This window comes from Gymnodraco acuticeps, unplaced genomic scaffold, assembly GCF_902827175.1.
Source record: "Gymnodraco acuticeps unplaced genomic scaffold, fGymAcu1.1, whole genome shotgun sequence".
Lineage (NCBI taxonomy): Eukaryota > Metazoa > Chordata > Actinopteri > Perciformes > Bathydraconidae > Gymnodraco > Gymnodraco acuticeps.
The window spans coordinates 1,860,028-1,873,474 of NW_022990940.1; the positions used below are offsets into that span (position 1 = coordinate 1,860,028).

The 13,447-nt window shown below is 41.7% G+C and overlaps 1 protein-coding gene across 9 annotated transcripts in view; it reads right to left on the minus strand.

Moving 5' to 3' along the window:
- The window catches only part of LOC117558357 (zinc finger protein 521), a 97,343-nt gene extending 84,767 nt beyond the window's left edge, over positions 1-12,576 (minus strand). For 5 of the 9 annotated variants that reach the window (XM_034234490.1, XM_034234494.1, XM_034234492.1 and 2 more), the window contains exon 1: positions 3,751-4,436. In XM_034234490.1, coding sequence (XP_034090381.1) covers positions 3,751-3,793 — 43 coding nt within the window. In that variant the 5' untranslated portion in view covers positions 3,794-4,436. The other 4 variants (XM_034234498.1, XM_034234495.1, XM_034234496.1 and 1 more) reach the window with 4 other exon arrangements.
- Between the last annotated feature and the right edge of the window lie 871 nt (positions 12,577-13,447).

Sequence of the window (13,447 nt, forward strand, 5' to 3'; positions counted from 1 at the left end):
GTCATGAATCAATAATCTCATTATGCGATTATTGCAAATATAGCTTCCAAAACATATGAATGCTATTCATACAGGAAAATGGGACAGATTAAATAAGCCTAGCAACATATCATTTTATTTGCAGCAGTGGTGGAAATCAATCATCGTCTCTGAATCAGAACTGTTTCTCCATGTGGCAGACAATCCATGACAACAAGAGAGACACATGCCATGGAGTAAGGAGAGATATCGGCCAGCTCCCGCGACACCCAGTCCAACACACTGAGCGGCATGTCAAGAGCACTGACAGCCGTGCTAATGGGATTTTTCCACGGCTCCATCATAATTTCCTTAATGATAATACTAACCATATTTTTGTGTCACATTAGAAAAGTGTTAATGGGTGTTATGCCACAGATCATTAATTGTGAACAGACTGGAATACTGCAGCTTCCAATAAACTAAGAATGACGCAACTGTTAATAGACATTTTAACAGGGGAGAAAAAATAGTGCTGGATGTAATATGTTCATGCGTTTTAATTGTTCAAATTAACAAGAGGCCTTTATTACATTTATCATTAAACAAACTCAATAGTGTTTATTTAAAATAAGGAGTCAAATTAGTTTTTGAGTAGTTCTTTGACAGAAATATTTGCTCTTAAATGTATCCATCACACTTTTTAGTTTCACAGGCCTATGCTTAAAAATAGTTGAGAGAACGCAGTTGTGTATATGTGGGCGTAACTTAGACTGTTTATTTTTGACAACATAAAAACCTTCAAATTATGGGGAAAAACATATATTTATACTTTTTTTTTGTATCATATTTAAAAAGCGGTTGTATTCACCAGATACGAAAGGGAAAAAAACATCTATTTATGTATGAGCAGAGGAATTTTAACATAACAGACTATCGTGTTAACTTAATTTAAAAAAAGGCCTTACCCATATTTCATAAATAAACAGAGATTTTATATTTCTAAGTGTAAAATAAAAATTCCTTTCGAGTTTTTAGCCAAGCAAAACTCACTCATGTGGCGACAAATTGCAGCTCCTCAAAAACATTAAATATTTAAGGTGTACATGATACAATGCTGATTTCCTGACAACCTCTATACTTAAAGTAAATGGCCCAGAAAATATATTTATATATGCGAATGACAGATCTGGAAACGTCCTGCACAGCCAATAAACACATCAGGTTTAAGACTGTCATTTGTGCTCCAAATGAAAATATCAACCCAGCCTCACATTATTCAGGAAGTGCTGTAGGACAGGCAACGTGGCAGTCATCACACACATACATGCAGGATTTGGAGAGAGATCCTCCTTTCTCGCTGCTCACCACTCACTGAGGCAATGTGCTGACCCAAAGCCTCAGCACATCAAAACAAAATTACAATGTGCCTACAATTGAGACATGTAGAAGGCTCAGGATTGAGTAAATGTCAGTGGCTAGGGTGAAGTGTTTGCATATAAGCGAATGATGTATGGTCTTGTCCTGTGCCATTTATTCCCCAAGCAATAACATAGCCGGATCTGTCTCTCAGACTTAATTGAAACGGGACTTGTAATGTTGCCCTTTTCCTCGATGGGACCAAAAACATAACCTCTGACTCCCACAAGCAGCCAATACGGAGGAAGTGGGTGTGTTGGGGTACACAAGGGAAAAAGAGTGCCAACTGTCACAGCATAATTTTCTCATCTCCTCTGCATACACTCCATGTCTCAACTATCCACACCAGTCCCTAAAACGCTGCCCGTTCTCTACCTTCCCTCTATTTTTTTTTTAATCAGCACCACTCTTTATGTTCCCCTTCCGCAGAACAAAGTGTTCTTTTCGCACAAAGAAAAACACAGTCCACATTGACCATTGCCTCTAGTCAGCAGACGACAACCTATAAAAGTGAAACCTGAACTCTGCAACTGTGTTCTGTTTGTGAAAACATACAATATGTGCAGACACGGGCTCACATGAGGAACACTGTAAAACAATTCTGCCACAAATGTAGAGATATCACTTTTGTATCAACTAAATATATTTGTTTTAAAATTTACAAATAGAATGAAAACTCCCATCTTTTGTAAGCAATAGTGGAGAATCAAGTGTCAAGCAACTTCTTTTTTAATTACAAGGAAAGTTATTGTGGACATCTGTATAAGTGTAATTCTGTCCCAGAGGAAAGAGATAGACAAAGAACAATAAATAACATCTGTTTGGCCTTCCTTGGATCTGATCCAAAACAGGAAAATATCTATGACGTATCTGCATTTCTGCTCCGCTTCGGCAATGGGTATGAGGACATAAAAGTCGAAGTGTTTTGTGCAGCATATTTTTCCAATTTAAATGTTACTGACAATAACAAAACAAACAATGTCATCACACCAACTTCATTTGCATGCTGATTTTCTCTGTCTTTCCCTCTCTCTCACTCACAAAGATATACACAAATCTTGACAGATGTTCCTCTGAATTCACACGCATACACACACTTGTAGCATGTAGGTCTACTTACAGGAGACGATTATATCTAAGTGATGCGTCTTTTGAGAATAGCAATTGTCACACTAACGAACTAACAAAAAAAGCAGTCAATGCCAATCTGGTCTGAGAAAATAAGGAGTCTATGTATAGAGCTGTTTACTGTGAAAAGAGCAGTGCCGGTGTGGAAACAGAATGTGACAATTTTAAGATGTGCATCCACTCACATTTCCACCCTCTCCTGGGTATTGATTTAAAATGGTGGCTGCATGAATGTACTACCGCAGACCATGCAATCTTCCTTTGAGATGAAGACTTCCGAGAACGAAAGGGGAGAGAGAAAGGGGTCCACAGACCACAAGCTGGGAATGTGAAATTGTGGACAATTATTTGCTGAGCAAAATACAATGCCTGCCAGATGAACTGGAGCTCAACCTCCAAACCCCAGCAGCTCCCCCACCAAAACGCTATGGAGAAAAGTAGTGTGTGAATATGTGTGCGCGTGTGTGTTCATGCATGTTGCTCTGTCTCAATTTCCCACTCCCTCCCCCCTCTCACACACACACACACACACACACACATGTACCCTCAGACACAATTGCATGGTCGAATTACCAGCAGTCAAACTATTTAAAAAATGACAGAAAAAGTAAGAAAAGGAGAAAAACAACAACAAACATCCACATTTTCTGCTCTGTATATCCTGACATGCTGTACTAAGATTTGATATGAGATATACACATGATAAAGTTCCGTTTTTCTCAAGCTTTAACTGACAAATGCAAACGTTTACAACGTGTCCAATTAGCACTCAACATAACCACTAATTTCTCTTTTAACTATTGTTCACAGACATATCACAGCCCTCCCTTTCCCCAACATATAAAATGTTTCCTCCTTAGTTTCTCAGACAGAGGGGTCACGTGATTCTGCACCCCATTCCATCAGACGGCTTAAGTTCCGACTAGGAGCGTCTTTAACACATCCAGATGTTTGCCAGCGTCGCGCTGCACTGTTGCTCTCTAAATTATCCATGCCATGCCCTTACACTTTAACTATCATTACAATACAGTCTGAACTGTAACCGACCAGCATTCCCCCGGTGCCATGTACGTAAATGCAGTCGATCTCATGCGCAACATAGAAGAAGAACACTTCGAAATGCGTTTTCTTTTCAAAAACAGTTTCATTTCAGTGAGCGATAAGTTCAGTTCATGATCGTCTAGACTTGTCATCACCTTAAAATAAAATGTTCTGAGAGCCACCAAACATAGGCTTATCACTTACCTTTCAGTGATCTTGGTTTAGCTTGCTTGCGGCGCGACATCATATAGAAAACGCTGAAGTTGCTCAGTTTCTGTCTGATAATGTGTGCACGGGATAGTCTAAAGATGTAGTCTCTCTAAATTCCACTGACCAAAATCGCGGCTGCCTTTTTACCATTACAGAAAGATGCAACTTAGCCCTTGCCGTGCGCTCTAAACACGAGTTTGCTGTTATTTAGTGATGAGTAGGTGGATGTTATAAAATCCAATTACCCCGATCGGTATAGACGACTCTATTTAGTTGAGCTGGGTATCGGGAAAAGTGTGAGAATACAGTAATCCCCGTCATGCGCTTCCATCTCCGGGAAAACACACACGCGTGTAGGCATGTTCGTTTAGAAATAAAAGCGTAATATTTGCCTTTCGCATCTCAGCTCAAATGCATCCGCGTGAGAAAGACATCAGCAAAACGCCTCCTGTGAGAGTGCAAAAAAAATTGCAACAAAACCAAAAAAAAGGAGGAAAAATGATAATAACACTTTTCACTTCATATCCACCTAACAGCAACAAAACTATTATAGACTGTTCCCTTTCTCACTCCAGTCCGCTAATCATGATTTAGGTTCGGAATCTGATCTAAGTCTACGTCTAAATTGCTCTTAAAAGAGGATGAAGAAGCAGAGAGAAGATGGAAGCTCCCTCCTCATCACAAACCTGCAAGGTCTTGGACTGCGCTGTCGCTCCGGTAGTCCACATAATAATGGAAAATGGAAGCAAGGCCCCCAAAGCCATCAGGATGGCTCCAGAGGGGGCCCCTACCCCGCAGGGACTCGCTCTGTACGTAATCACTGAGGAAATCATTGTCAGCCTGCCTGCACTCACACACAGACAGAGAGGCATGATTAAAATCCTAGGGATCACGGCAAGATGCGGAATGCTGGATCTGCTGGTCCCCGGATCCGGAGTCGAACTCTAAACCCAAAGCCGGCTTGCTCACCCTGGCGTCTCTGCCTCAGCTCGCCGACGGCCACTCTCCGTCTACGGCAGACGGACTGGTCCCCCTTCTGGTAGAAATGGTTAAGCAGAAATACGTTTTCTGTGTGACTGTTGACATATGTGACATGCAATGGCACGCATAGAATCTTAAATGAAATGTATTTTTTTAAAGACGGAGGTTTTTTCTTTTCATGATTATGGTTCACTGTGAAATAGATTGCTATATTGTATGATCTTAATTATTTCAATACTTAGTATAATAATTACTTTTTATAAAAAAAATATCATATTTTTTCCGTGGTTCTGTCAAACAATGCCTCTTTCTCTTTGATATTATTATTATTATTATATTTTCTTGTTTTTATTTGATAAAGTCAGTAGGCCTACTAATCATTCAAAATATAGTTTAGGTTAATGCAATTTGATACACTTCAGCCTGCAACTTATGAATTCATTTCATTAGAACACCTATTAAAAAAAACAACAAAAAAAACATGTTTTTCCGGCTCTCTCTCTCACACAACGGTGCATTGGAATACACTGTCACCTGCACAGAGATATCCAGACCCCATACTGCCCCTGCTATGTGAAAATGAGATCCAGAGAGGAGTCCTGCGGTGGACTTCTCACTTTGCACTCTGCCCCTCCGAAGCCTGGTAGCCCCATCTAAAAATCACAGTCACGAAACAGCTTCTCCCACTTCCAATGCATTTCTATTCTCTGATTCACAGAGACAAATGTAGGAGGTGATTTTTTTTTGCTGCACACCTTTAGGGAAGGAGAGAAACAGTCGATAGGGCAACTCCCAAACACAGGCTGGTGTGGAAGGAGAACATTAACAAGAACCTTTGATAGCCTTTACTGGAGCTGAATTTAACTTTGCTAAAGAAAATTCTCCACAGAAGTTAACCAAAACTATAAAAGTTAATGATGTGAGTATATAATAAAGCTGCTCTTATTCTATAGGGTATTCCAATCGTTTACTTTGGAGTTCATAATGAGGCCATATACTGTTATAGACATCTAAGGTAATCACCTACAGAAGTACAAAGTAATTTATGTAATAGAAAATTCTAGAAAGCTACAGAAGAGGCATCTATTAGCTGATGGTCATAATTAGACTCTTATTTTAAAGAGGCCTTGTTATTTTGCCACTTTTGTCTCTGATCAGTGGCAGATGTGAGACTAAACTTAATAAAGGAGAACTTATAACCTATATGATGATGTCAAGGCTTCAATTCTGTTTCCTCAATTTGGATCCCGTAAATGTATCTGCACTCTTGCTTTTCAAATTATTTCCCCACCCACAAGCTGCCAGAAAAATGTGTGGAAAAGATCAATAAAACCAAGTATGACACAGATTGACATGATGTGCTTTGGTAAATTCAAAGCCATCACAAACTACAGTAAAGTTGGTAAACACACACATATGAAACATCTATTTGTAGGTGCTTGGAATCTGTCAGGAGGTCCCAGCTGCTTTAAAACTTCAATCTTAACAATGCTCTAAAGTTCTCCCTCTCTGTCTCAGCACTCTGTCAGGCGGCTCTCCCAAAGTTTTACCACCTTGCCTCCCCTCCGTACCTCTCAATTGCTCTCTCAAACACAAACAAACCGTGCTCTTCAGTCCTCCAGGGCTCTTTGCTACTTTCATTAGTGACAAAGTAACTGGGAAAAGGCTTGACTTGACTCGGCGCTTGCACAGTTCAGTCTCTTAAGTTACAGTACACTCAGAAGTTGTTGTTTTTTTCCTTCAAGTGGAAGAAGCCTCATGTGAGGAATGCTGTGCATGGTGCTCCAAAAACTGTCTGACACGGCTTGTCCCTCAGGGATAACATTATAAATATGGAAAGGAGAATCAAATATACATTTTTTGGAGCAAATCGGCACAATGAAAATCAACAAAAATGTTTTTGTTTCAAGTCTCACCTCTGAGCGTGTGGGAAAGGAAATCAAACAAATATAAATACAGAAATGTGACATGTTTGTCAAAAAAACAATGCCTGCCAGGGACATTTCTATTCAGCATGTACCTATATGATAAGGCATATTTACAAAATTAAATAATGGGTGTATGCCTACAAGGTGCATCTTCATATTAAGTCACAGTAATCTATTCTTTTTCACTTTTATTCCCGTGTATATTCCATGTGTAATATCTATGTTTCTTTTTGTTGCGGGAGTGCCATGACGTGTGAATTTCGCAACGGGGTGAATTAAGGTTCATTTGATCTAATCTTAATTGTCTTGTCCTTGAAAAAAATGCTACATTAAGACTAGCCTTAAACTTCTATCAAACACACAAAGGTTTGTTTTCAGATGCTTCACAGTATTTGTAGTAAAACTGAGCAGTTGTGTGGAGATTTTTTTCCCCACCCATAGCTTTTAGTTAGACACTGAGACGCCACAGTAAGTGTGTGTGCCGCAGCATTAGAGATTTCACTCTGCCTCTCAGCAGGGTGAAACGTTCCCTGTGGAATCTGCGTGGTGGGATCTTTCAGCAGATCTTCCTGACCTGTGGCCTCCTCACCCTCTGTCCATTTGGCTCCGACTGCACATTGTCCAAAAGGAAATCCAAGTAGAAACTCAATTTTGAAACTCAGAGAAAGTTTTAATCCCAATGAAGTGTCTCCTGTAGAAATAATAATCACTGAAGGCTATTTAGGAGAAATACTCGCACAAATGGTGAAAAACGGCGGCTTAAAAGCAGTCGGTCAATTACACTCGTTAGAACAGGGCAGATACACAGACATGCATGTACACCAACCACATACACACTCTTGACTTGCCTCATTAAAACCAATCCAGCTACTAGAACTCAGAGATGTGAATGTTTCCCTTGAGGAGAGGAGCACGTTCATTTTGAGAAAGGCAGAAGATTCAACTTTTTTTCTTACTTGCTTATAATTACAGAGATTGCTGGAATGCATGACCCTGAGAATAAGGCTGAGTCCTGGGAGAGTCCACCAGAAGCATCACCATCTTCAGTATTGCTCTCTATTGTGTGTCTCCCTAGTTAGATGCCACCCACACCAGGCATGAGTGAGGTCGAGACAGTGCCCCCATCACTAGAGGAGTGCTCCCCGGGGACTTTAACTCTGCTCCTACCAGCCAAACTCCTGAGGCTGAAAAAAAGTCAAGATAGCGAGTGACTGAAAACATTGGCCTCTCTGAGCACAGAGACATACTTTCGCTCTAAACTGATTAAAAAAAGAACAAAAACAACACAGAGAGCTAACAATCAGATGGCTTCAGATTTGGCAAGCAAGTGTAAGTGCTGCTTTCCAACTTCAGTGTTATCCAAATTGCTGGGAAATTAAACACTGGAGCAAAAATTGATCATATGTATGCAGTTCACATAAAACTGTGTATTTATCCACCAAGAGCTGGTGCATATATTTACATGTGTATATGTGGAACTCATAGAAGAATATTCGGGATTTGCCTCTCAGTGAATAGCCACGCCTGTTTCAATAAAAGGTCAGTGACGGCCTACATGTCTCAACATCCTTGCAGACTGAGGGATGTCAGCAAAGTAGAGGGGATGTTGAGTGAATGGTGCTCGTCAACAGTGACCTTCCAGCTGGATTTATCCGAAACTTCCATCTTCCCAAGCCAAGGAGCCCCGTGAAGCAACTCCCAAACCGGGTCATTAGCACAGTGGTGTCACCAGACAGCAGATCACGGGCCAGAGAGGGAGCAAGAGGGGGACTCCTGGCACTGCAGCGGCTGCTGTGCGGTTTGACATTCAGGGCTGGCTGATCTATGGGGCTGGGGAGACAGTGCCCTTGCTCTGGGTCTTCATGAGGAGAAGTTCCTGGCAGTTTTCCCCTTACTTACTCCATCAAAAAACTGAGGTCACGAGATGTTAGTCGTAGCTCTGACTTGCAACATCACAACCCGAGCTGTAGGGTGTTACCATGACTTTAGTGACAATATTATCACCTGGATCCAGCACCAAGTAAATGCACACCATGATAGCTAACTGATATGTAGCATAATGACATTCCTAGACAAACTTATACATCGATCACTCACCAGCTAGCTTTATAACTACTATGTTCAGAATATACACCTATGGAATGTGGAGTTATTCTCTTAGACCAATTTTAAACTGCTTGTCATGACAAGAATCTCCACAAAGATGTGTTATTGGCATGAAGAATACCGTTTAAACACAGTGGGACGGTTTCATAGTGTGATCAAAAATCATTCTAGGGGTTTTATGTCCTTCTCAAATGGCTTTGACCTCCACAGCCTGTCTCGAGCAAATGGTGACCACTATGGCCATGCCAAGAAAGAGATTCCCCTAGGTGCATTACCATGAGCCAAGACGAACATAAAAATCTCTCGGTGAAGGATGGACATTTTCCACTTGGCATCGCCACAAAAGATGAAAAGAAAAGATAGCAACCCCCTTTTTTTTTTTACTGAAATGAGAATGATTTTTCTTGCTCATTACCACTCTCTCATTAGGAGATCTTCACTGTAAGATGAGATCAAGCCCACTCACCCCTCCATATTCTGGTAGTTAACTAAGTGTGCTACAGGGCCCTTATCATACAGAACATTTTACACATCACCCAGACTCACCTCATGTTACCGGATGTCTGATTACCAGGTTCAATGGATGTCAAACTGAATTGAAGAATTCAGGCAAGCATTTTTTTCCAAATGTACAAATATTTCAAGGCCAAAAATAGTAGCTACTGTTTTGAGTTATATTGATGAGTAAACTCCATGTGAGATGCAGAACAAACACAAACATTGTATTGATCTTAACCTAACCCAGTGAATTGGCCTTTGTGAGCTCTTACAAAAGTCCACAATTGCGTAGTCAATGACTAGAGGTCGGATTAAACCTTTTTGACTCTCTTGCAGAGTAATGAGCTGTGGTGCAAATTAAGAGAGGCCATCTCATCATGTCCAATTTAGTTTGGGATTGGACCTGGAAAATAAGCAGATGCGTGGAATGACTGGTGTGTTGTAGTTGTGTAGAGGCATGTGGATAGAAAAGGCTCTGAAGGATTAGAAGAACCCTCACTCCCAGGCCATGCACACATTATTCATCCCCTCCTCCACCCTCTCACCTTCATCTCTACCACCCGCCCACCACCTCTCTTGCTCCCCTATGACTCTCCCACTTCCCTGACAGTTGCATAAACCCCGAGAACCTCTCTCCGGACCTCGGTGGGGGGAGTTGGGAGTTGGAACCGTGTTAATTAAAATAAAAGGTTAAAACACACGGGGGTGGCAGAAGGCGCGTTCAGGAAGCCCCCATGGTAGAGCAGCTGCTCACTGTTCCCTCCCTCAGGGGCCCCAAGGAAGGGACCAGGGATGGAAGCCAGGTGATTGGGTACACCAGGATGAAGGAGTGACTGGGCCATAAAGGATGGAGCAGATTTGACCCTCACGCTAAGGAGCAGCCAGTGGGGGGGTAGCGAGTGGTTCCACTCACCTGTCCAGTGCCTCCCTGCCCGGACCTTGGTTTGGAGCTGATTAGTGTGTCCCAGAGAAGGTCTCACCTCCCTAAACACCACCCACAGACAATACCTTTGTAGTGGGATGCATGCCAGGCCCATTTAGAGGAGTATGCCACGGAGGTAAGGAGAAACAGACACAGTGTGGGACGAAGCGGAGAGGTACAGTAATGGCCTTTCAGAGAGGAAAAAGTCAGGCTGGACATCACAGAAGAGGTCAAAGGGTTTTGTGGGACAGAACAGGCAGAAGTTTAGTCTCGGAGAATCAGCCCATCAAGATCCTGCACAGCTGTTGTCGCTGACTGCGCCATGTGTGATGTACTGTCTGTGGGAAGTCATTAAATAATGATAAATTATCACTTCATGTTGCTCAAATATGCTGCATTATTTTCGGGAAAAATTATATTCATCCGGGGAAATTGTTGGCCTAGTTTACGAAAGCCAACATTCAGGTAGGTGTTTTGCATCAATTGGGAATAAATGATAAATGATCACACTTAGCAGCAATACTAAAAAGATGATTCATTAAAGTAAATTAAGTACAAACTAGTTTAATATCCCTAAAATAAGACAATACAACCATGTTCTTTGTTTTCCTTGCGAACACGATCACGCACAATCATCCCCTCTTTGTAAATTATCTCACAATATTATCTATCTTAGGTCAATATACATGGTAAAATCAAACATAGCACACTGATTGCCACTTCAATTAATTCCAATAAATACTCATGAGCTTTTAAGACAAACAAGAGGGAGTGAAACAGTTTTTCCTTCCTTTTCCCCTCAAACAAGAAGAGATAATTAAACGTCTATCCTCAGAGAAGAAGTGTTCCCACTGGAAGGTTGTTTGGTTTAAGGATTTGCTCAGTGGTTTGACTCGCCAGGGACTCTCCATTTGAGTCTCAAGGTTTTATATCTCTAACAAGGCTTTAATTACCAAGGTAACAGACCACCTGATTAAGCCTGACAATAAGTCTGCTTTATCTGTGGGGTAGGAGCGAGCAGAATAGACTGCAGGGATGAGGATGAATATTGTAATTCAGCTATCAGCGTGTCATGTATTCAAGCTCAATAACGTTGTTAGTTTTAAATAGCCAACAAGAATCGACATAATATTGTGTGGTCATGCACCTCAACATTGTGCATTTTCCTCCTAAATTATATTTACTTCAGGTCAACTTTGGAAATGTACAGCACTTGCAGGAAAGATCCTTATTCTGCTGAGAGTGTGGAGGAGGCGGCACTCAAAGCCCAGGTCCCATGCCATGTGCCCTCCTTATTGTAACGAGTGCATTTCTCTCCTCAAACTCTGACTGGTGAGCCAGTTGAGGAGGGGGGGTATTCTTCAGAGGAGACGGGGAGCGTCTGGTGGTGAAAAACTCTGTGTTAAAGTCCCATCTCTCCTGTCAGAGGGCTGACACGGGGCATCCAGGGATGCGGGGCCTTTGGTGCTCTGAGTCTGGACACTGGCCTAGATTTCCCCCTCTACTCCCATCCACAAACCCACCACCACCCCCTCCTATAACATCCCATCTACAAAACACTTCTCAGGCGCCCCATCTCATCTGTTCTTTACTGTCAACCTGACCTCAATGAACTGCCCTCCTCCTCAAGCAACTACTCCCCATCCCATCACTCCGCCCTGTATGACTTTCTTTCTTGCTTTTACCTTTCCTAGGCAAACCTGTTTATATTTTATTTAAGAATTCACTTTGAAAATATAATTAATGTCCTTTTAACAATAACGAGGCCTACGTATAGCTTTGTTAACACTTGAATAGGTGTTAGTAAGTATTGGAATATTTGTACTCAACTAAGGTTATTTTTACTTTAATTACATATTTAAGTAGGCCTAGGTATGTTTAACTCTGAGTAAACATACCTGCATTACATTTGAAAGGGGATTTGGAGGGGGTAGGATGAGGATATAGAGTTAAATTAACAGCTTTAGGCTAGGCTTAAAAAATAAATAACAACACATGTCAATGTAGGCTATACACTTATGCCAAAACCAACAGTAAATTCCTTTTATAGACAACACTTTGAAGCCCACAACTGATTATCATTTATAAAACTGCCTTCCTGTGCAGGCTTATGGACTCAGTAGAACACACCATAAAAGAAGACAAAACTCAAATAACTAAAAAAGAATGACAGACACCACGGCGGGGGCAAGAACCAGTAAAAGGCCACATAAATGAAATAACTTGAATTTTCATCAGAAAAAAAGACATTATCGAGGCAGGCAACGCAGATGTAGATGTGTAAACAACGTTGAGGCAATGCAATATATGTTGTCATTCTGATCTAGAGTTTGTTGTATTCACCTCTCTGTACAGCAGTCTGCGAGGGAAGTCCTCCACTTTCAGCCTCAGGTTCAACTTGTCTGCTCGTTCATCTCAAAGCATTAACAGTCCAGTCGTCCTCGCTCTCCCACTGCGCCTCTCCAATACATTCAGAACGTTTTCAAATTGAGGCACCGCCGTCACATCTGGGACTAACAGTGACAAACAACCGGAAGCCCTCACACAGGTCACCAAAAGGTAAACGTTGTTTAGTGACCGTTTACATCACCACTGGACGATCAACAACGATGATAGCATGTAGCATGTTAGCCACACTCAACACCTGTTGGTGATGCAGAATCGTGGGCGTGTCTGATTAGCTGCTGGAGTGGTGGTGATTTCTTTTATTACGATAATGAGGTAGGCTAAGTTAAGTAAATAATGCCAATCATGCCACAACCAACCCCAATAATGAAGCGGTCCTTAATTTGACTGCATTGTTTTTGCAATTTCGTACTGTTCACTAATTGCTATCCCCGGCTCTGTTCCGCACGGTACCTTTACGCACAGGTGACACAATCAACGTGTTTCTCTTCCGGAGTAACAGCTGGGGCTGCTTCTCAGGTCGATTAAATGAAATCCTTGCTTCCCTCACTTACGTCGTTTCCCTGCGTTTAGTCCCTCCCACCAGGGAAGCATGGAGGGACGCAAGGAAACCACGAGAAGCAGGGAAATGAGTTTTAAGAGCAATGGGACGTCCTTTCCTCCGGAGCGTCACGTGAAGCGACGTCCGTTTGTGATGACGCTGCACAGCTGTTCGTCTGGCAGCAGCCAGCTCTGTACCCGTTATTTCCACAAACACCCCCGCCTCTGTTAGTGCACATTTACTGACATAAACATTAGTATCATCTGTTGTAGATCCAAATACATGAAATAAAATAAGAAGTCATTCTCA